Raw genomic sequence first — 21,509 nt, forward strand, 5'->3', positions numbered from 1 at the left:
CTTTTACCAAGGAACAACTCCTATACGTCATTGCTTTATTCATTACAAGAGGGAAGTCGTAGATGCAAGAGTGTGGATTTGAAGCCCCATAACATTTCTTATACCCTACAATTTAGCCTTCCATAAAGGTATTACATCTTATACTGCAAGTGAAACGCCCTTTGAATGTATTCAATCGCCTAGTTTGCGGATTGCAACTGACTGCTAAGCCTTGTCTCCTTCCTCTTCAGGTTGTCCAAGTCCTGCTCGCGTCGGTCTTGCTTACGGTATAGACCCGCTAATTGTATACAAATCTCGTGACATTGCTGTTGAGCCACAACCTTTTCGTCTTTCCCAAAGTTCCCACTTACTATCGACTCGGCAGCCATCTTTCTCGCCAGGACCTCTTGTATTTCCCAACTCGCGTCCTTTATATCGGTTGCTACCCTGTCTATCTCGCCTCTGACGTTAACGAGCTCTATCGCGATCTCTGTCTTAGTTCGAAGCGGCATGTTGGTATGGGTATATTGGCAAGTATTGGGGGTATTGTTGAATATCTTGGTTTGGGGAGCAGCCTGTAGTGCGTACCTGGACCAGCTTTTATAGGCTGCTTGGCTTGCGTTTTACTGGTTCACGTGGTCGACTCGAACGTGACTTTTGCTGTTACTCTCTGTCTATCGACATGAGGAAGTTTGGATTCACAGTCACGACAATCCTCGGAGAGTGAACATGACTGGACTGTTGTGCCATTCATTACTGTTAAATGTCATGAATAAGTGACCCGCAACTTGTAACCATCGTAAATGGCTCACAGACTCCTCAGCAAAGTAGCGGCGCGAAGTGTCACTATTACTACCACATTGCCATTGTTAGTGACGCAGGCAGAAGACATTAGATCATACCGACCGACGGCTTTCAGCATATCCTGTAGAGATATCCACGTACCTGCTCTCATTCATACAACGCCGATTAATGACGAATACAGTCTGAGAGACCTAGGTAGTTTCTCTTATTCTATGGCATGGCAAGAACATCAAGGCAGCCTCACATGTTCAACGGTATTAGAGCATCAGACCCCATGGCAAAACAACGATTACATTGTGCCTCGACGGGACCATCGTTAATGAAGCCTCCAAACACGCGTTTTAGGGGCAGAGATATCAAGATTCGACAACCAGCTAGTTGAAAAGGCTGTTCCACGCGCAATTGCATCTAGTCCGCTATCGCTGCTAGTAAATCTCTAAGTTAAGGACCTATAAACGCCGGACAGTAAGTAAGTGACGCAAGGTAAGTTTGCATACAACGTGATGATTATCACTTTTAATATTTCTCTAGTCGTTGATAACTTGTGCACAGCTCTGACTTCCTGGCTTGAATAAGAGACATTTCAGGAAACTCTACCTGTTCATTAGTGCACCACTTACCTATCTTGAGCTTCGAGCAGATACATTCAGATCAGCTTGATGGCGTCAGGAGTCAAAGTCAAGCCCGTTGACGGCATCTTGACAGGCTGCAAAGTCGAAGCTGGAGAAACTGTAATCAGAGAATTGTAGACTCGGAGGTTCTATGCTTCGCACTATCCGAAAAGCTTCTTTCAAAATCGGCAATCCCTTTAACACAGTCAGCAGCCATCATTCCAACCCATAAACGTTGCCATTACTAGTAACTCTAGCTTGAAGCTAGTCAAGCCGTGACATCATGGTCTATGCTTAGTGAGGTCCGTGATTTGCCAGATGCTAATTATAGAGGGTCCACTTCGTATGCTGCGCGGTAGATCGGCACTTTGAGGCTTGGAATCACGAGAATCAGCGCCACTAGTTCAGTTTTTAGCTGGGGACCCTTTTCATCAACGTTGCATTTTCGATCTGAGTTTCCTCTGCTGGTCATGTCTTACGTTAGTATTGAGCGGCAGTTAGTGTCGCGGGAAGGAGAACCTATTGTTTTAGCGGCTTAAAGTTCGTAATTTCTCCTATGGTGACGCTGGCAGGGATGGTGTAATGTTTGTTATGCAACCGGGGACAGCGAGGACCATTGATGCTAGATCCGCAACGTAGTTTTTACTTTAGCTCATGTCGTATTGGGCTTGAATGTCAGTTCGTAACATGTCGATCTGTGGATCATGCGAGTGCGAGGGTGGCCACGGCAGTTGATATATTTAATAACATTTAATATCTGCTCCATCCCCTTTGTTTCATCTCATTCCATTCATCCTTCCATCACTCTTCTATACCCCCAATTAATTCACGATGCATCTGAATACGCTACAATATTTGGTCATCGGCCTCGTGGCCAATGCTTCAAAGTCGTTAGCTGTGCCGACGAAACGAGAAGCTGTGAACAGCTGTCTTGTCCAAGCCAAAGTTCCAATTGATAGCAAAGGCACTCCAACATGGACCGAAGACGGCACCGCCTACAATCTGCGCCTTCAATTTGAACCCGTCGCCATCGCAGTCCCTACAACAGTCGCTCAAATCTCCGCCGCTGTCGCTTGCGGCTCAAAACACGGCGTCGCAGTCAATGCCAAGAGCGGTGGCCACAGTTATACATCCCTTGGTTTCGGTGGAGAAGACGGCCATCTCATGATTGAGCTGGATCGCTTATATAGCGTCAAGCTTGCCAAGGATGGAACCGCAAAGATTCAACCTGGCGCTAGACTTGGCCACGTCGCTACTGAGCTTTGGAACCAGGGAAAGCGTGCTCTTTCTCATGGAACTTGTCCTGGTGTTGGTATCGGTGGTCACGCCCTGCACGGCGGCTACGGAATGGTCGCGCGCAAGTACGGTCTCACGCTGGACTTGATGAAGGGCGCTACTGTTGTTCTCCCCACCGGAAAAGTGGTTCACTGCTCCAAGGCCGAGAACTCCGATCTTTTCTGGGCCATTCGCGGCGCTGGTGCTTCATTCGGTGTCGTCGCTGAGCTCGAGTTCGACACCTTCGCTGCTCCTGAACAAATCACATACTTCGATATTGGTGGTCTTAACTGGAATCAGCAAACCGCTCCTCAGAATTTGCTGGACTTTCAGGAGTTTGGAAAGACTATGCCTGCGGAAATCACTATGCAGATGTTTATCTCCAAGAGCGGATACAGTGTTGACGGTGCTTTTGTTGGTACGGAAGCTGAGCTCAAGAAGGCTCTTCAGCCTCTGCTTACCAAGTTCAATGTTCAAGTCAGTGCGACGACTGTCGATTGGATTCAACTGGTTACTCACTTTGCTGGTGCCAATGTCGATGTCAACCCTACTAGTGCTTCATACGATGCAGTAAGTCTATCTCCTTTCACATAATGGTGATTCTTCGCTAACAATTGGCAGCATGACAACTTCTATGCTAGCAGTCTTCAAGCACCTGAGCTCACTCTCGCTCAATTCAAATCCTTCGTCGACTACATCTCCACCACCGGCCAAAGCAGCAGTCACTCATGGTGGTTGCAGATGGACATCTCTGGAGGCAAATACTCCGCGATTTCCAAACACAAGCCCACCGACACAGCTTACGTTCATCGCGACGCCCTTCTCCTCTTCCAGTTCTACGACAGTGTTGCTCAGAACCAGAAGTACCCCTCTGATGGTTTCAACCTGATCACGGGTCTGCGACAGAGTATCTCCAATACCCTGGAGGCGGGTACTTGGGGTATGTATGTCAATTACCCTGACTCGCAGCTCAAGGGCGACAGAGCTACGGAGATGTACTGGGGAAGCAACCTGCCCAAGTTGGAGTCGATCAAGGCGAAGTACGATCCCAAGAACATCTTCCGCAACCCTCAGTCCATCAAGCCCAAGGCTTAAAATAATTTGTATAAAGAGTTGTAGATTTCCTGTTGTACATAGACTTGTTATTTAGCGGGTTTTATCGGTTTAATATTATAGATTTGTTATTCATGCAAGACAAGTCCCGGGTAGCCTTTATTTTCATCAGTTTTTCTCATCGACCTTTAACCAACTCGGCCAAGCAATACACCCGCGCTTCTAATGCAATAGATTACTTCGCTGAGTAGAGTTTTTTCTTAGGTTTCAGCTTGTAGCATAACACTTTTCAAGTGAATCTCCTTTCGCGACTACAAAACCAACATATTCAACGGAGATGTACTCCGTGGTTAGACGTTGACTCCAGCGGACTATTAGAGTGTAACTGAATCTCTCTTTAAAGGTGAGATTTGGATAAGATATAATTGAAATTGCCTTTCAACTTCCCCTTCTGAGTTGAGGCATAAATAAACATCAATCTGTAACAACAACGTTGATAGAACCAACAGTGTTGGTTGTCACAGCTCTAACGCATTTTGAGTTAGTTCCCCTCTGAAGTGGCTGATATAATTGGTTCAGCTGTCAACTCACCGTATGATTTGCCCACCGGCTGCCTAACTGTGCCCGAAATAACGGGTCCGGCTTTAATGCCAGCGAACCAACAACCTCGCTACGAATTACTTAAAAAGTCTTCCCCTTTTCCATGGTCACCTCACTCAACGACATCTATTTTTATCACCAATTCAGTACAATAAAGCAAACCATCACCATATCGCAACAATGTCGGGTCTAGGCGACCGGATGTTACAGCTAGACATGGCTCTGACCCAGAATGGGACACCAGCCACGCCTCATCTCCGTCAAGCGCGGATCAAACGAAAAAACAGCCCTACAGACATCAGCCATTTAGTTTTCGGTCCGCAACCTGGGAAGAAGCATCAATTGTGGATCACAGACCGTATCATGGATCCTCAAACAATTCCTCACTTCTTTGAATTTCTCATGAACGGAGAACTTCCTGGCGATCGAAAAACGTCTCGCCCATTGCTTACGGTCGAGGAGGTCAAAAACTTGACTAGACCAGCTTCGGAATGGGCGCCTGCTCCACTTAATCGACAAGCGAGATCGACTGGGGAATGGATAGGTATTCGAATTGGTTCTTATGAAGACAGTTCCAGACTCTGGCCGATTGCCAAAGAACTTCATGCTATGAAGTCGAGGCTTTGGGAAGGGGTGCCACCGATATCTGAGAGACGATGGCAAGAGTTGGGGCTAGATCATCCGGACAGATTCCCCGAAGCCTGTAGTTACTTCGTTGCGGTCATCAATGTCTTTATCTACCTGAACACAAAGCGCACCAAGGCGGCTTTGCGAAAGACTTATAACTTGATATGGGACCATCTCAAGGTGTTTGAGCAGGCGATAAATGCAAAGAGGAAAGCGGAAGTGGATGACGGCGTGTATGAATATGTATCAGTCACTGGTCTCTGGTATGAGTTCATCAGAGCCCAATACGACTCCATCTGTGAGAATGCGCACCACTGGATCATCGAGCACATTGATCGCATACGAGAGTCAATTGTGCAAGAGCTCGCGCTGCATCAACCCGATCACCCGGATCATTACAGCGATAAACAATGGGAACTGACAAACAAGCTCCACGACCTTGCCGAAAACACCTCTCAGGCTGATTACACCATAATGATGCCCACGGATGGATACAAAGGCGATAGTCTTCCAGTGAAAGAGGACGATCGACTCACAGAAGCCCATGGAGGTGGCTTCCGCACAGAAACGATCAGCTGGTCTGCGAATCTAGCATGGCGAGCGTCTGACTACACCAAACGTGTCAGATATCTCGACCGGAAGGAGATGTACAGTCATTTCGAGCATGAGGACTTTAGACAGCTTCGAAGCTCCGTTGGCGTCACTGACCCAGCGTGTATGGTTATCTCGGCGATTAGTCAGATTGACGCACAGGCTATGGCTAGGGAAGAACTACGAGGTCTTCCAAACCATCCAGACTTTGTGCCATGGATTGAGTATGCTCGACGAAAATCGAACAAACGTTTGGGCTTTGTGGCGTATAGGCTGTGTCATGGATATAGTCCTGAGAAGTGGGATTTGTTCAAGGCAAAGCTTGAGGCTGATATTTCGGACTGGGGACGAGGGACGGTTGGCATCAATGATATAAGAAAAGCGTGCAAGATACAATGGATTGATGGTAAGGAGAAGGATATTCTAGACGATGATATTGACGCTGCCAAGAAGTAAGTTCAATGATGTGAAGACAATGAAAAAGGCTAAAAGTTATGCAGGCATTTCGAAACCATTTCAGATCAGGCGGTACACGAGAGAGTATTCCTCGTCATCGATGAAGCAACGATGAAATCATACCTCGAACCAGAACCCGGTAAAGAGAAATTCGTTGTCGCTATTGACGCGAAGTACAAACCAGCCGACGAAGAAAACGTTGAATCGCCAGCCTACAAGGGAACTTTGCGCATACAAGGCAGTCTCTTATGGGATGAGCTGGGCGCACTGTTGATTATGCAAAGCGCCTTTCTTGAGAATCTATGGCCGATGGCGATGCATGATGCTGAGGGTATCTATCGCGGTATCAGGGTTACATCCGTGCTCAAGTTCTCATCTTATCAAGAGAATCTGAACTGGAGGCTTGCAAGTGAGATAGTTCCCAAGTTGGTAGCTTTCAGGAGGAGACTTGACTTCAGGTCGAGGAGGTAGAATGGTGGAAATAAATAGCTAATGATTGAGTTGTCACTCCCCTAGCTACTAATGCTTGCCAGCTCTTTTGGCGTCCATCCGAGCTTTGGTGATCATCTTCTTCCAACCAAAACACTGATTGCACGCTACACTTTCCGGTTAGAATTCCATTTTTCCGCGGGAAATGGCCGTGACTTGCTAGCGTTGTCATGTTTCTTGCACATATAAACGCCATCGTCGTTGATGGAGGCATGTGGGCTTTCGATTGCATCGCGCTCCACAGAGTCAAACTACATCGCGAGTAAGGAGTGTAAATAAATAATTTTGCTTTTAGGGAAAAAAAGAAGGTCAACGTACTCCGTAGAAAGCGTCGTTCTCCTCACGTAAGTCGACACTGCAATCTTCACACTATGGACAATATGTTAGTTATGTATAGGTCTGGACAAGAGATGGCATACTGACAATTTCTGCGAGATGTTCTTGGCAGAACACTGCGTCGTTGATCTCAACAGTGGCCATAGTTGGATTTGATGTATAATTGAAAGATCGAGTATAGTATAAGGCTTGATGAATTGAAGCTTTTGGAATGGTGAAAAGTTCTTGTCTTATAAAGTGAGGCATTTTGGAGTCACGTCAGTGGCGGGCGAGATCTGCGAGACGCTACTGCAGTGCAGTGCTTGGACCACAGCTGAAAGATTGCTTGGCCCAATAGTGAGGTCTGGAGCTAAGAGTCAATTGGATGTGATCGACGTTAGAATTCTCGTAGCGATGCTGTTGGTTGGATGCACAAGCTTGTCAACTAAAATCCTTGAACCCAGCTGGCCAAAATGAGACATTCTTTCCCTTTTATGAAATTGAGGGCCAAGTTTCTGGTTTCGCCCGTAAGTGACATCATCCAGTCCATCATCGATGGAATAATTTCTGGCACACCTCGGTTTTGAGGCCCTCGAGATAATGGAATATATCATAGACAGGCATGTCGATGTCGCTGGCGGCCTGGCCGCGGCTCAACTACAAGTCCGTTCACCAAAGACGTCCTGCTTCGCCTCGCAAAATTCAAACTCCAAGACGGGGACTTGGAAAGTGCAAAAGAAACTCTACAAGTGTTGGGATAAAACAGAAAGTGGTTGCGGAGAAGCATTATAGGACACATGCGCAGTGCCCAATGACATATCAGTGAGTTTCAAAGCAAATGAGCCCTGGTCGCAGCGCTCTTCTCGAACGTATGCCTGGTTGTCATATATATCACAGCTTCAGAGATTGTATAGCGGCATTGGTGTTCTCAGGGTGGCTGGCGAACATGAACGAGACCACCGTAGTAATAGGTATAAGATGAAACTACTCTTTATGACGTATACTCAACGATAGAATTATCAGTTCCCAAGAATCGGGAGGGGATTTCAAGGAAGATACCACTTTCTAGTTCTGTTCTACCCAGACGGCCGACTTATCATCTCGATAAGCTCGCCAACGCCGAGACCGCGGATGATAAGAGCCTCACCAAGCCTTCCCATTGTTGAATTGGGGTTCTTCGCTGTCATGTAAGTTGCCACGTCTATCAAACGCCATTACTGCGCCGCAGTGCCGCTCGCCAATCTTGACCCACGCGGTCAAATCGCGAGTCTAATCACGCAGATAAGTGAATCCTATCAACATGTCACATATGATGGGAAATGAGGAATTCAAGGCTACTAGCATTGAATATGTAATACAACAGCAGTTTGTGTTGCTTATCTTGGTCCATTTTATTTGAAATGGATGGCGCTGTTTCCTCGTTGCATTGCAAACGGCTGCTTGTATCAATACAACCCAAGCATCCGTGTGCTTTGGGCGGCACTAACTACCTGGTCAAACGGTAGCCGCCCTTGTAGGTGTTCTCCTCTTTCTATTATTTTTTCTTTCTTTCCTCATCATCCCTATGTCTTTCAGGTAATAAACATCGAGTTTTGACCGCCAGGCCAGCGCAAAAGCAAAAGTCTCGAGAGTGTTTAGGTGAATTATCCAATCCTGGAAGATACTTGAAGGTTGAATTCCACCAGTTTTGTAAGTAAAGGCAAGGCTTGAAAGCGACGTTGCATATTCTCGAGACCTATTGAAGCAATGCAAATGATGACATAGGTATGTTGATGTCTTTGCATATGGCCTTCCTTCACTGATCCATTCCCAGGCATTAATCTATGCAAAGTCCCCTAAGTAATTACTGCAACCCATTCATCATTAACTGCGGAAAAGGTGTCAGTTTCGGGTGTCAGAGTCAGCTTCCTACAGCCTCTTTTGAGAGAAACGTGGCTAAACCGATCCTCAATCCACGAAAGGAAATATTGCTGTGAAGCAGGGAGAACAGCACCGTGACCAAGACCGGGATATAGCCTATACTCAGCTGTCGTCGAGCCAGCGAACTCTTTGCATGTATCGTTAAAAGCCTCCTCAGATGTGTCAGGGTAGACTAAGGTATCTTCGGCGCCCTGGATCACAAGCAAGGGAGCTGCTAATTTATGAGGCCTTGCACCATTATATAGTGTCTCCCATTTGATGAAATCGGGGTGTTGAATCCAGCTGACATTCTTGTAAAGTTGGCTGACAGTTAGGTTGCTGTAGAGGGAAGCTGCAGTGTAGAAACATCCTTGGTTGACAAGAGGCATCCGGGCAAGAACAATATCGGAAGCATAGTCCTCGACCTTAATAGATGGGTAGATGGTTGAAACTGACTGTAGAAGGAGGGCAGAGAGAAAGTCTCCAGCGGGTCCGTCTCCAGCACGGCGGATCATTTCAGTAATAATCTTGCTTGGGACAAGGCCAGGAGAAAGAGCAACGGCGCCGATAAAGCCACCTATGGCCTTCTCAGGCTTTGCCTCTCGCTCACTGGTGCGCCAAGAAGACATTCCACCTTCGCTGTGGCCTATGACAACCCACTCCTTTGTAATCTTGCTGCCTAGAGCCTTTCGTACAGCCTGGACGCTTGAGCTGGCATCTGCTGCATGGAGAATACCAGCCTCGTACATAAAGCCTTGAGCCTCGCTTCCCTGGCCTGCATAGTCGGGGGCAATAACGATGTAACCTGCAAGAGCTAGAGCAAACGGAGCTGACCACCCATAGAGTAGTGCGCGATGGTTTGATGGTGAACACTGTCGGGTTCCGCCAGCTGTCCCGTGCGTCCAAACAACAGTACGGAATGGCTTATCCTTGCCCAGGGGGTTAGAGTATGGAGTAAGCACAATACCTGTAGCTGGAAGGGGCTGCTTCCCTGTAACATCCTCAGACATGTAAAAGAAACGGGTTAATGATATGCCAGCAGGGACAGTCCATCGCCGATAAGCCTGGTCAGATGGAACCTTTTCCCATTTTATTAAGTCTCCAGTCGAATACTTTGACATATTTGAGGGGCTCGAATAGAAGGGATCAGTGGTGATATCTTGGTTAACCCAGCGTTCTGCTTCCATAGCTAGCACTTGTCGGTAGGCGAATTGACAAGCGGCATCGCATCGATTTGGCTCATGAGCATAGGGGAGAGGGTTTTGAGACGCTGCGAGAGCGCTTGCAATTAATATAATAGGAAGGAGTTTGGGTAACATAGTGCTGAGATATTAGATAATTAGTGGGAGGCCCAGGAACACAGGGACATTTGATGTATATTCAGGATCCACAATGCACTATGAATTTGCCCTCTGGCAACAGGATTATTGCAGGGAAGTGTTGAATTTATAAATGCTGTCCGCACTAGAAACATCCCTCAGCGTTGTGTGAAAGCCTCGGAATACGGTAAGAATGTAACAATATTAGTGTTTGGTTATAATAAGCCACAACATTCCTTTGTCTACCACGTGAAGGATTAAAAGTAATGCAATTTAGTTTTACTACTTGGAGATCTCTCTGAGCTCTAGGCCATATAAATACTTAATTTATTGAAGAAATAATTAGCTCAGCGTTAAAGTATATAAACTAATTAAATTTTCAAGCTGGTTTAGTAGAGTCAAAACATAATTCTATTCTATGCTATATTCTAAGGAAATACAGAAGCAAAAGAATTATCAACTAAGAGCTAAAGCTTATTAGGTGCCTTATTCCGAAGCAGTAAAGATTTAGCTCTAATATGTTTCTGCCAAATAAGGATGTCTTGAAATCACCTTGAGGCATTTTCTAGTAGTATCTGGTGATATTCCTCATTGGTGGCCCCGCGTTGACAAGCCTGGAAATAAGCAAGTGGCGTATAAACCGCTACCTCGCCTGGAATGTTGGCAAACTCAATCCCTAACACGTTCTCGACCGTTCTCACAACAGAGGAAACAGACCATCACATTATAGCTGAGCGTAAGCGAGGTATTCAGCTTATCTTTTATCAAGGGGCTGAATAATACGAGAATCAAGAGACTGTCGCTGGACGGCAATGTCATAAGGGTATTGAAAAGCCAATCAGAATAGTACCTTGCTCGAAGATGATGAGAAATATAAAACTTTTTTAGATTGAACAGACGAACTAGTAGCATACGAAGTGACTAAAAAAGCCACTGCTGTTACCGATGCCCATATTTGCTCCCGTAGCGACACATTTAGTTCTCTGCCACATTGATACGTAAGTACTAAGTTCTCTGTGGTGATATAAGCACTCAGCCACAAGTCTCAACTGCAAATAACACATCTGGCTCACAACTTAGACATTATATGCAAGTACAACGGCACCACGATGCAAAAAAGCGGCTACGAGCAGATTATGGCCCACGGGTCAGATGACAATACGCAGATAACATAACCTCGGAACTGGAGCTCAACCGTGGCCGCGTTTGCCGAGTTCCTTCAACACTTGGGTATTCTCTTCTTCAATTCTTTTGGTGCACCAGATATCGTATATTTCTCACTGACACTAAGAGCTCCCCTGAGATCCGCCTGAAAGATATTATTCGATCTGATTTAAGTCTGTCTCATTGTCTAACCTAGGACAAGAGAAACCTTCTCCAGATCTAAGCTTTCCCATTCCGATGCTATCACATCCCCGCTTGCAAGTCGGTATACCACTCCATCCTTCCACTCAACCCAGAGCACAAGGTATAAATTCTCCTTAGTAATCGGGAGTCGTGTCTCCCAATCTACTCGATCCCATGTCTTGGAACATCTTTTCAATCTGCACACCGCTATGATGTCAACCTGTAGCCCTGTCTCGCCTCCGTTCACATTCTCCGGGAATCGATCCCTTGTTTCCTCGTTAGGAAGGTGTAATTTCCAATATCCTTTCCAAGTCCATCGCAAAGCTTTGCTTCGTTGTCCCACGAGTATTGTAGTTTAACAGAATCCTGTTGATACCCTGACAGCCTGGCTTGGGATGCCTCACAGAATAAATATTGGGTTTGCTCTGGCGTAAAGGGAGGTGTTGATTCCTGGATCTCACCCACGGGGAATGGGCAGTACCACTCTGAAGGTCTCCCATAGGGCTCAAGCATAGATTCATGCTCGAAGAGATATTTGCTGCAGCCATCAGGGTAGAGGAGGGGCTCATTTTCGGATACTGGTACACGCTTCCACCCTGGTGGCATAGGTTTGGTGAAATCCTTACATCCCTCACGTTTCTCGAACCAAATCGATCGAATTCTTCGCCTTTGCTCCTGTGGATCAGTTGGTAACCTACTTGTGTACCACTCGGTAATAGGAAATGCTTCTTCAACATATTCTTCTTCAGAGATATAGTTGCTGTCAACCCGAATTCCTGTCTGGCTGCGCGTATAGACAGAGCCTTTCCAACCTAGCCATGACCACGAAGGAAGGGCAGAAGACTCAAAACGACTTTCAACAGGTCTGTTTGACGCGATGCGGCGTTGCAGACCTTTCGTCCCAGATGCTCGCCAGCAGAGACTATGCTCGAAGAACATCTCTGGAATCCCATACAGAAATCCACCTTCGAAGGATCGACTGAAGACTGATAGTAAACCGGAGAGAGCAGGGAGAGCATCTTCCTCAAAGGCCAACGACCGCTGGTTGTATTCGTCAAAATAGCGGCGAAGAGATGAGTCATCTGGGAACCCAGCCATCACGATATTAGACTGAGGATGGAGCTCATTATCGATCTCGGTGAATAGGGTCAGTTCCTCATGCCATAAACTACATGAGCATACCCAGTGGATCTCGAGGTTATTGGATATGATCTTTCTCTTCGCCATTGCATATTCTTGACATGTCCAGCCTCTTTGATAATAAGATTGACGCCGGGTAGGAAAGAAAATCATCTCGTCCAGAAAGGAAGTGTTCCGAAGAATGAGCCTCTCGTCCCCAAAACGAATGACATTCTGGCTCAGCCCTCGGGGGTTGAATATGCCCTTGAGACCAGATATCGCAGGCCCAGAGTCACCATCTGTGGCAATGATAGTCACAACTGCATTAGCATAAATAGCGCCCATTGACCTCAACTGCTCAGAAGCAGCCTCGGGGTCGTGGTGAGTGACACAGAGTGCATCAGCCCACAGGTACCGCTCGTCAATGGCTGAAGTTAGGTACATGGCGTGGCGAATGATGGGCGATACAAGGTCTGAGAACTCCGGAGTTGCCAGAGCGAAAGGCTTTTGCAGCCCTTTGAAGGCGGCCGAAGTAACTACTGGTGGAGTATGGCTTCCATAAGTGTAACTTATTGCCACGTAGTCAACGGGTTCATGGCCCGGGACAACGCACTGCTTCTGCACGTCGACTAGCCAAGCAGGGCGAGTAGGCCATACTTTGAGAGGATTTCCGCATTTGACGCCATGGAAAGAAATGCATCCGTGCTTCCATTTCTTAACAAGTCCGATATCGACCCAGTCCGTATCAAGTACACGCCCATTACCTGGGTGGTCAGGAACGCCAATCTTCTTCACCAACAGCAAATTCCAAGAGTAGCCAACATTAGACAACAATTGGCTGATGTTTACGCTGGAGCCTTTGCCTGGTTTTAGAAGTTCAACGATGCTATTATTATTGAAACTTTTACTGTGAGGTCCCTCAGAGAGGACATAATCAATGAACTTCTCCAGTAGTAGTTTGTGGTTGGGACACGTGGTTGAAAGCGCTCCTTCTGAAGATTCAAGATTTATGTCAGGTGCAGATTCAGGGTCTGAGAATTAGAGCCAGATAGCCATGCAGGTTGGACAACTAGATGCCCATTGCGGACTGTTGTCTGCGAGGGTTAAGGGTCTAGGTAGGGTAGCCATGATCTTGCAAGGACAAAGAGGAATAACCTCAAGAATGGAGAAACTGGCTCAAATTACGTCTCCCATGGGGTTTTGTTGCAGTCTTTCTAGTTCCATATAAGGTTGAAGAAAGATAACTATATGCACAGTAAGCGCGAGGACCCTTCTCCCATTTGCTTATTCGCTGACTCTATCACCTCCCACAGAGAGCCATGCGGTTGGCCTCGTGTAACCGACACATCACACGCCATCATTGGTAAACTTTCTGGAGTTGGGGACTAAGGTCACTTTCTAGAGCCTCGTAACCGGAGCCATGCCTGAGGCATTCCAATGATTATTAGAGAGGGTAAGCGAATAATGCTGTATAGACTGTAATATAGTAATAAAGACCCCTAATAAGATACTGAACAAATAAGACAATTTGGTCTCTGGGAGCCAGGAAATACATCTATCTCGAATCAGAGATCCCTGATAAGCGTAACTGTAAGAAGGCATTTAGTTACAGTGCCTGGGCTATATTCTGTTATAGAAGGAAACAGCTGCTACTCTTGGACTCCGCCTTGAAGACTCAACCCTTGCCTTCACCTAAAAACCAACATTGCCGTCTCTGAACCTCGGTATAAACCGATTCACAATAAGCAAACAGTTTGAGCTATTTAGGCTCAGCGCCAATATGCATTTCTATAACTCTATCTTCAAACATTTTAGATATGACTTTCTATCAAGTCGGCCTTGGGCTTTAGTTACTTTCTTTCTTGAATCTGCGGCAGATTATATTATAAACTCTCAGACCCTTCCTATCTGGGAAAGAGCTCTTACATACCCTAGGTAATAAGGACCTATCTACATCGGCTCGCAATGCTAGCCAGCAGGGAAATCTGATTCTCTGGGTTTGCACACACTAGACCGCGAAACTATCATCGAAATCGACCTGGTGGGGACAGGGCGGGCATTTCTGAGATGGTGGGTGGGATTGAGCGATAACTCCCTTGTCAACATGGTGAATCCACTCCGCCGAAAGATTGTGCAGCAGCTCAAATGTAACTTTTGCATCGCAGTCAAACAATAGAATGACTCGGTCTTTGATTTCAATAAGTTTTACATTGCCGATGGTGGCAAGCACGAAAAAAGCCCGAGCCCGGACTTCGAGACGGTCCCTGCCTTTGTGGAGTGCGCGGATAAGACGCTTTACATTGTTGACTAGCGCTGGGCTACGGCTTTCCTGATATGCGTCGCGCTCCTGGTCTTGGCCGGCTGCTTCAGCGTCGTCATCTAGAGTATAACCGTCGCGCCCGACGTGCTCGGCTACTCCAGCTCCTTGGTCCGCAATTCAAAGTACCTCCACCTGCCCAAGCACAAGCTCAACAGCGTCATGAGCGGGAGCGAGCGCCTCCGCGTCCTCAAGGGCATCGAGGTCATGATGCAGAATGTCAAGGCGAATGCCGACATTGACCGCATCGCTCTAGGCTTGAAACACGATAAAGCCGAGCCGCTGAGGAAGGGGAGGCTCTACAGATAGGAGAGATTTCCAGAATAGGAAGTTGTTTACTTGCGACATGTTCGGTACAAGAAACTTTGCTTGCCCTCTAAAGAGACACTTTGAAGAGGTACCTCTGAGTTCATGAAGTCTGCCGCTTTCCAAGCCAGCACCAGCTGCTTCTGTCCCAGCCGTCATATTCCCTGCTCAAGAAGCCCTTCTTGGGCGCGAAAGCTTCTGGAATCACATGCAAACAGAACATGATCGTAAATGTTGCGAGCACGAGACACGAAATACACACCCTGCCACCCTACTGAGGCCCTGTTATGACTCACACTACCATTTCCAGGTATGGGCATGGTGGGGCTGGTTCATGTCCCGAAACGGCTATTGTCGCCTCGCTGCAATTACGGCAAACCCGAGACTGCTCGTCCCATGGGCTCCAGAGGGATAAAATGGCATCGCCATGTAACTGCGAGCATTTACCTGAGCAAAACCACACAGAGCCACATACGCCATGGCTGCCCCCGGGCCAAAGATCAGGGTCAAGACAACGATGCCAACCCTTCCGCTGGCGACGCCGCGGGCCAGCATCGAGACGGAGCGGCTGGTGCTGCGGCCGCTGTCGCACGAGGACCTGGCCGACTACCACGCGCTGCGCACGCAGCCCGAGGTGGTCGAGTACATGTCGACGGGTCGGGCGGACCGTGACCTGGATGAGACGCGGGCGGTGCTGGACCGCGTCGCCGGCCCGGGTCGCGAGGCCGCCACCTTCGTCTGGGGCATGCGGCTGGCGGCGACGGGCGAATTCGTCGGCGCCGGCGGCGTCTACGGCGTCGACGCCCGGACCCGCTGGCCCTCCCTCGGCTATTACGTGCGTTGCGAGTACTGGGGCCGCGGCTACGCCTCCGAGGCCATGGCCGCCGTCGTGGCTGCCTGGTGGCGCCTGCCCCGGTCCCCGGGGGTGGAGATGGAGCTCAACCCCTCGTCGGTCGAGCGCGCCGTCGCCGCCGGCGAGGAAGTGCCCGAGCGCCTGTTCGCCTTCATCGCCTCCACCAACGCCGGCAGCATCGGCGTCATGAGGAAGCTCGGCTTCTGCAAGTTCAAGGACTGGGAGGTGCTGGATAGCCGCGCGGGCTATGAAGGTCAGATGGTTACCCTAGTTGGATTCCTACTCCAGCGGCCTGTTGAGTAGGACAACTCTCTCCTGTAAAAATTCTTTCTTGGCACGCACTGTTAGTGCGGTGCTAGGAGCGGGATTTTCTGCAGGCCACGCGACCACACAAAAACTGCGGGGACGCTATCGGCTCCCTAACAGCAGTTTTCAGAGAAGGAATTTTGGAGAGTTCGCCTTCTCTGACAACACCTTTGTCGGATCTAATGGCGGCACCTCAGAACCAGAACGCCTTAGATATCGGAGGGCGATGCCCCGGGCATTCGTAGCGACATCCTTCCGATCAACGACGCCGATTGCGATGGGTTTTTCTCCTTTAAAGGCAAGCCGCACCGTCGGCCTCTGATCCCTTCCCGAGGTTTTTCCCTGCCGCCGCGACAGTCGACTACGAGCTACAACTTGGTTACTGGAGATTGTGGACTGCGTCAGCAGATGTAGTGATGCGCGAGAGAATTCTGGTCGGTGGAAAAAGTTCGACAATAGATTGCCCTCGAACCCGCTGACGGGTGACGGGCTTGAGAAATACAGCACCTTTTGTGCCATTGGTATGCTGGATGGTGAAGGAAGCGGGGTATCCTGTACCTAGCTAGCTCAGCACGTCTTTTGCTCCAGTAGGAGATTTGGCTTCGTTACAGCCACCCAGACGAAAAATACACATACATACATACATACATACATACATACATACCTGTTGAGTAGGATTTTTGAAATGCCGATTTCTTGAGTACAATTTGCAAATTTCGGATGAGTTAGATGTAATAGACAGTCTCTTTGCTAGCACTAGAATTCTACAACTGAAACTCGACTTCGAAATGCCCTTAACCACAACCATGGAGCTGAACGAAACGAAATATTGGCTGGCCATTAAACAAGTCGATACGCCTTCGCCTTCGACCCTAGAGGCAGAGTGAGGTAGAATCTTCTCCAGTCTATAAAAGCGTTCGGCTTCAGAGCGCGGTAGACGCCACAGTGGAAGTTTACTGCTCTAGAGAGCGGGAACGCTTGACCGGGCGCTTGAAGTCAAGTGATAGCTCGTCTGCAGAGGTATCCAAATCATCAAAGGCGCTAGGGCCCTTCTTTTGGGTCCTAAGCAGCCACAATTGTACTGGTATGCGGCGTCTTCCTTGTCTTGTTGTGAACCCCTAAGCCGTCCAAACACTCGTCGAATCTTCTAGAATCTCTAGTATATGGCCTACTAAAACTTTAAACACCTGTGGAGCGCAGAGGGTCGTTGGACTCCCAGCAGCACTTTCTCGGTTTAAGTAGTAATAATTTATTAGTAACGTGTATGATAAGCGAGTGTCACAGATAAGCGAGTGTCACAAAGATCCCTCAATTTACAACATGTCCATTTGATCAGATACTTCTCAACCACCAAATATGTCACAACCCTCAGATGAAGCTAGAATTCTTCTTGCCCTTCAGGCCCTTCAAAATGACCCCAAATTAAGTATCCGACGCGCTGCAACTATCTATAAAGTCCATTACCGTACCTTACATCGTCGTCAACATGGCATTCATTCACGACGCGATTCCATCCCAAACTCACGGAAACTATCTGATCTAGAGGAACAGATAATAGTTCAATTCGTCCTTGACCTAGATTCGCGAGGATTTCCCTCGCGATTGCGTTTTGTGGAAGAAATGGCCAATTCTCTGCTTATAGACCGCGACGCGTCACCTGTTGGCAAGCGCTGGGCTCATAACTTCATAAAGCGACAACCAGAGCTAAAGACGCGTTTATTTCGCAAATATGACTATCAAAGAGCTAAATGCGAAGATCCGACTATTATTCGTGGCTGGTTCAGGCTTGTACAGAACACAATCGCGAAGTATGGTATCCGATCAGATGATATCTGGAACTTTGATGAGACTGGCTTTATGATGGGCGTTATTATGGCCGGAATGGTTGTCACCGGTTCAGAAAGGCAAGCAAGACCAAAATCAGTGCAGCCTGGAAACCGGGAATGGATTACTGTGATCCAGGCGATTAACGCAGAAGGCCAATCGATCGCGCCGTTTATCATTGGTGCAGGCCAATATCACCTTGCGAATTGGTACCGAGAATGCGACCTCCCAGGCGATTGGGTTATTGCAACGAGCCAAAATGGATGGACAAATAACGAGCTGGGTCTCGAGTGGCTAAAGCACTTTGATCGATCTACAACTAAACGGTTAAATGCTCGGTATCGTCTTCTGATCCTTGATGGTCACGAAAGCCACCACTCGGCCGATTTCGAGAGATATTGCCAGGAGAACAAGATTATCACGCTCTGTATGCCTGCTCATGCATCTCACCTACTCCAACCCCTTGATGTTGGGTGCTTTGGGCCGCTAAAACAGGCTTATGGTCGAGAAATAGAGCATCTGATTAGATGCTCTATAACCCATATTTCTAAGACCGAGTTCTTTTCTGCCTTTTATGCTGCATTTAAAGATACTTTTACTGAAAGCAATATCCGGGGAGGTTTTAGAGGAGCTGGTCTTGCTCCTCTTAACCCGGAAAATGTAATCTCAAAGCTTGATGTGCAGCTACGGACTCCAACGCCTCCCGGGGAGGCTGCTAACCCTTCGACCCCATGGGTTTCAAAGACCCCAAAGACAGCAACTGAGGCTCAATCTCAATCTGAATACCTCGAAAGGCGAATCAGAAGTCATAAAAGCAGCTCCCCAGAGTCAATAATTGAAGCTTTAAAGTCTAGTACTAAAGCAACAAAGGCAGCTCTACATCGGCTAGCCTTAGTAGAGGCTAGGTTAAAGGATCTTGAACAAGCAAATAAGATACTAAGCCGGCGCCGAAGGGCAAAAAGGACTAGACTACAGAAAGGAGGGGCGATGACAGTACAGGAAGCATCGCAAGTAGTTGATCAGATGGATGTTGATGCGCAGGTAGTGGCCGAATCATCTAGAAATGGTGCTCGAGGAAGGTCGGAGCGCCCGGGTGGTCGGCGTTGCGGTGTATGCGGCAAGGCCGGGCATAATGCAAGGACCTGTCGGGTAGTGATTGAGACCCCAGGAGAAGAGTATAGCGAGTAGTTTTAATTGATTAGATGGTTTATGGTGGTTTTAAAGCGATTTAAAGTCAAGAGGTTGAGATTTTTGTGACACTCGCTTATCTGTGACACTCGCTTATCATACACGTTATCTTATATCTAATTTATTATAAAAGTAAGGTTAATATTAAAAGAAAAAAGTAAACCTATATATTTTAAATAGTAGATAAAAACTATACTCTAATAGATAGTTAGGCACACCCATAAGGGGGATACGCAGTTTGTGGCTTGCATATAATCCTGATAGGTCCTGATCCAGTGTTACATCTCAGGATTGAGTACATAATGTTGTCTCCTATGACGGATGTGGCAAGTATTCCAGGGTAAGAGGTCTAGCCTCGTTGGTGGGGTTATGTGGCTGTTAATGAAGACAGAAATAAGGGACGGAATCCCCTCAGGGCTTTAGCTTCTTCATGCTTTTTCATACTCGATTTTACACCATTTTTGCCCATGCTTGGTATCATTGAAATGATCATTTAATTCTCTATTTGTTAATGTATCTTTCATCTCAATCGGACTGTGATTACCGGAGGAAATCAAGTTGCAACTGAGAGGTATTTTATTTTGCTGTCTTGTGCAGTCTTCTTTTGTTGTTGTTCTCATCACCCTCAAACTACCACTATCTACTTCAGGCCTGCTGAAGCGGTCTGGTGCCCTGAAGATCTTCTGAATGCTATCTCGTAATGCCCAGGACCTCGAATCCCAATTTTTTCGCAAATCAAGTAAAGTACCTCTCCATTAGACGCGATCTCGTAGGCCGATTTCTGTTGCTGTTGCAAATTTCTCGATCCTGCTCCGGTCCACAAATAGCTCAGCTGGGTGCATGAGATTAAATAACACCATGACAATAAACATCAGCAATGCATCAAAGACATATAGATACCCCTCCCGGGCAAGCAGGTACCCGTCATCGCCCTGCAAGTATTCGACAGCGCGGAAGACAGACCGCACCATGATCAGCATTCCGGTAGCATAGAGCAGCTTCAGGTGCTTCTGCCAAGGGATGCCAATGCGCGAGCGAGTGGTCGGCCTGCGGACAATGTTGATATGGAAATTGACTGCAACGACAAGAAAGGCGCCAAAAAAGGCAAGCTGGACGAAGAGACCGATGATGATAATCTTGGCGCCCATCCTGAGAGCCGATAACGAGCCGGCTGATTGATATCCGCCGCCTGTGAGAAAGCTTGTGAGATTGAGGCCAGCTTGAAGGCGTTGTGTGTAATGCTTACCTCCACCCTGAAGAAAGAATGAGAGAACATCGCCGACAACGAAGATCTTGGTCATCCATTTTCGCGAAATAAGGGCAAGACCCTCACCATTGACAAGAGTGATAATTCTTCCAAGCTCCATATAGATAGTTGCGGCGAATAGGGCAGGCGCTACAAGGAGTAGGATGGCCTGGATGATGTACGGCGTGAGGGTCCAGTTAGGGGTTTCCTTTCCCGAGGCATAACGTGCGGCGTAACCAATCATCTCCACTATAGTCCCAGGCATCATGCTTAGTTTTCTGAAGATTTGCATGGATGGGGGGTTAAGTTAAGACCTGGGAGTGGAAGACACGTACAAATACCTCCTACAATAATAGGAATAACAAACCAAACACGGTACCGGAACAACTGCCATGTGTGCGCCAAGGTCGTCGCAAGGAACAAAACCACAAAGGCAATAGCACCGGCCTCGGTAGGATGGTAGTGATACATTTTAAAAGTGTTCTCCGACGGGTCCTCGGCCCGTATAGAGTGGAGAGCAGCATTTGCTAGATTATCGAGAAGATCCATGATGCCGAGTAATGAAAGTAGTGCCAGTAAAGCAAATACAGAAGTCGTGCAGGCAAAGAAAGCAAAGTTTTGGAAATTGATGTTGATCAAGAAATGAAAATGAACGATGGCAGGAGACGGGAACAGCCTAAGAAGAAGCATCGATCTCTCATTTAAAGTACTTTAGGGATAGATCTCTGCCAGGGGCAAGCAAGGTGCACACAGCTTATCTCTAAACGAGGCAGCTAACCGCGCGCCTTGACCGCGTCAAATTTTATCGAACCATTTTGAAGGCTTAGCTCTAACGATTTGTAGTTTCAGAGGGGTTCACTGCCTCGGTGGGCATTCCTGTACGGCGAATCCATCGTATTGAGTTTAACGAGCCCCATATCGTTATCTTCGTATCTCGTTCTTATGTGATACGTGCGCTCAATTAAACGAGGTAACGAACGACTTG

At 47.5% G+C, this 21,509-nt stretch overlaps 9 protein-coding genes across 10 annotated transcripts; 4 read left to right on the forward strand and 5 right to left on the reverse strand.

Annotated features, from left to right (window-relative positions):
• Positions 1-179: 179 nt before the first annotated feature.
• FOXG_20835 (uncharacterized protein) lies at positions 180-491 on the reverse strand (the record flags this gene model as incomplete). Its single annotated transcript, XM_018401145.1, has 1 exon — positions 180-491. The coding sequence occupies one exon, from the start codon at positions 489-491 to the stop codon at positions 180-182; it is 312 nt and encodes a 103-aa protein (XP_018251574.1).
• Positions 492-2,122: 1,631 nt separating this feature from the next.
• Positions 2,123-4,034, forward strand: FOXG_13010 (uncharacterized protein). The gene is made up of 2 exons (XM_018392954.1): positions 2,123-3,239; positions 3,291-4,034. Exons 1-2 carry the CDS (start codon positions 2,226-2,228, stop codon positions 3,762-3,764), a joined length of 1,488 nt encoding a protein of 495 aa, XP_018251575.1. The 5' UTR covers positions 2,123-2,225; the 3' UTR covers positions 3,765-4,034.
• A 361-nt stretch (positions 4,035-4,395) lies between these two features.
• Positions 4,396-6,604, forward strand: FOXG_13011 (uncharacterized protein). Its single transcript, XM_018392955.1, has 2 exons — positions 4,396-5,992; positions 6,041-6,604. The coding sequence occupies exons 1-2, from the start codon at positions 4,503-4,505 to the stop codon at positions 6,465-6,467; spliced, it is 1,917 nt and encodes a 638-aa protein (XP_018251576.1). The 5' UTR covers positions 4,396-4,502; the 3' UTR covers positions 6,468-6,604.
• On the reverse strand, positions 6,450-7,046 carry FOXG_20836 (uncharacterized protein). 2 transcript variants are annotated; one of them, XM_018401146.1, is made up of 4 exons: positions 6,909-7,003; positions 6,804-6,854; positions 6,646-6,736; positions 6,450-6,592 (listed from the first exon to the last, which is right to left on the reverse strand). In XM_018401146.1, exons 1-4 carry the CDS (start codon positions 6,963-6,965, stop codon positions 6,516-6,518), a joined length of 276 nt encoding a protein of 91 aa, XP_018251577.1. In that variant the 5' UTR covers positions 6,966-7,003; the 3' UTR covers positions 6,450-6,515. The 2 variants fall into 2 exon arrangements, with proteins under 2 accessions (XP_018251577.1, XP_018251578.1); XM_018401147.1 differs by having other exon boundaries at positions 6,558-6,736; positions 6,909-7,046.
• Positions 7,047-8,120: 1,074 nt separating this feature from the next.
• Positions 8,121-10,098, reverse strand: FOXG_13012 (uncharacterized protein). Its single transcript, XM_018392956.1, has one exon. The coding sequence runs from the start codon at positions 10,016-10,018 to the stop codon at positions 8,636-8,638; it is 1,383 nt and encodes a 460-aa protein (XP_018251579.1). The 5' UTR covers positions 10,019-10,098; the 3' UTR covers positions 8,121-8,635.
• A 1,510-nt stretch (positions 10,099-11,608) lies between these two features.
• Positions 11,609-13,612, reverse strand: FOXG_13013 (uncharacterized protein; the record flags this gene model as incomplete). Its single annotated transcript, XM_018392957.1, has 2 exons — positions 11,609-13,515; positions 13,573-13,612. 2 exons carry the CDS (start codon positions 13,610-13,612, stop codon positions 11,609-11,611), a joined length of 1,947 nt encoding a protein of 648 aa, XP_018251580.1.
• A 1,351-nt stretch (positions 13,613-14,963) lies between these two features.
• On the forward strand, positions 14,964-15,110 carry FOXG_13014 (uncharacterized protein; the record flags this gene model as incomplete). Its single annotated transcript, XM_018392958.1, has 1 exon — positions 14,964-15,110. The coding sequence occupies one exon, from the start codon at positions 14,964-14,966 to the stop codon at positions 15,108-15,110; it is 147 nt and encodes a 48-aa protein (XP_018251581.1).
• A 344-nt stretch (positions 15,111-15,454) lies between these two features.
• FOXG_13015 (uncharacterized protein) lies at positions 15,455-16,308 on the forward strand. Its single transcript, XM_018392959.1, has one exon. It carries the CDS (start codon positions 15,586-15,588, stop codon positions 16,261-16,263), a length of 678 nt encoding a protein of 225 aa, XP_018251582.1. The 5' UTR covers positions 15,455-15,585; the 3' UTR covers positions 16,264-16,308.
• Positions 16,309-19,747: 3,439 nt separating this feature from the next.
• Positions 19,748-21,218, reverse strand: FOXG_13016 (uncharacterized protein). Its single transcript, XM_018392960.1, has 3 exons — positions 20,860-21,218; positions 20,525-20,773; positions 19,748-20,467 (listed from the first exon to the last, which is right to left on the reverse strand). The coding sequence occupies exons 1-3, from the start codon at positions 21,212-21,214 to the stop codon at positions 20,034-20,036; spliced, it is 1,038 nt and encodes a 345-aa protein (XP_018251583.1). The 5' UTR covers positions 21,215-21,218; the 3' UTR covers positions 19,748-20,033.
• Between the last annotated feature and the right edge of the window lie 291 nt (positions 21,219-21,509).

This window comes from Fusarium oxysporum, chromosome 9 (assembly GCF_000149955.1).
Source record: "Fusarium oxysporum f. sp. lycopersici 4287 chromosome 9, whole genome shotgun sequence".
Lineage (NCBI taxonomy): Eukaryota > Fungi > Ascomycota > Sordariomycetes > Hypocreales > Nectriaceae > Fusarium > Fusarium oxysporum.

What these genes read in the sequence shown, in the direction of transcription:
- FOXG_13015 (XM_018392959.1), top strand. Translation starts at nt 15,586, where the DNA reads ATGGCTGCCCCCGGGCCAAAGATCAGGGTCAAGACAACGATGCCAACC.
- FOXG_13011 (XM_018392955.1), top strand. Translation starts at nt 4,503, where the DNA reads ATGTCGGGTCTAGGCGACCGGATGTTACAGCTAGACATGGCTCTGACC. An exon ending in GATATTGACGCTGCCAAGAA is followed by an intron (nt 5,993 to 6,040) that starts GTAAGTTCAATG and finishes AAAGTTATGCAG; the next exon opens with GCATTTCGAAACCATTTCAG.
- FOXG_20836 (XM_018401146.1), bottom strand. Translation starts at nt 6,965, where the DNA reads ATGGCCACTGTTGAGATCAACGACGCAGTGTTCTGCCAAGAACATCTC. An exon ending in AGAACGACGCTTTCTACGGA is followed by an intron (nt 6,737 to 6,803) that starts GTACGTTGACCT and finishes CTCGCGATGTAG; the next exon opens with TTTGACTCTGTGGAGCGCGA. An exon ending in CAAGAAACATGACAACGCTA is followed by an intron (nt 6,593 to 6,645) that starts GCAAGTCACGGC and finishes CGGAAAGTGTAG; the next exon opens with CGTGCAATCAGTGTTTTGGT.
- FOXG_13016 (XM_018392960.1), bottom strand. Translation starts at nt 21,214, where the DNA reads ATGCTTCTTCTTAGGCTGTTCCCGTCTCCTGCCATCGTTCATTTTCAT. An exon ending in TATTATTGTAGGAGGTATTT is followed by an intron (nt 20,774 to 20,859) that starts GTACGTGTCTTC and finishes CTGGGACTATAG; the next exon opens with TGGAGATGATTGGTTACGCC. An exon ending in ATTCTTTCTTCAGGGTGGAG is followed by an intron (nt 20,468 to 20,524) that starts GTAAGCATTACA and finishes GCTTTCTCACAG; the next exon opens with GCGGCGGATATCAATCAGCC.
- FOXG_13010 (XM_018392954.1), top strand. Translation starts at nt 2,226, where the DNA reads ATGCATCTGAATACGCTACAATATTTGGTCATCGGCCTCGTGGCCAAT. An exon ending in CTAGTGCTTCATACGATGCA is followed by an intron (nt 3,240 to 3,290) that starts GTAAGTCTATCT and finishes AACAATTGGCAG; the next exon opens with CATGACAACTTCTATGCTAG.
- FOXG_13012 (XM_018392956.1), bottom strand. Translation starts at nt 10,018, where the DNA reads ATGTTACCCAAACTCCTTCCTATTATATTAATTGCAAGCGCTCTCGCA.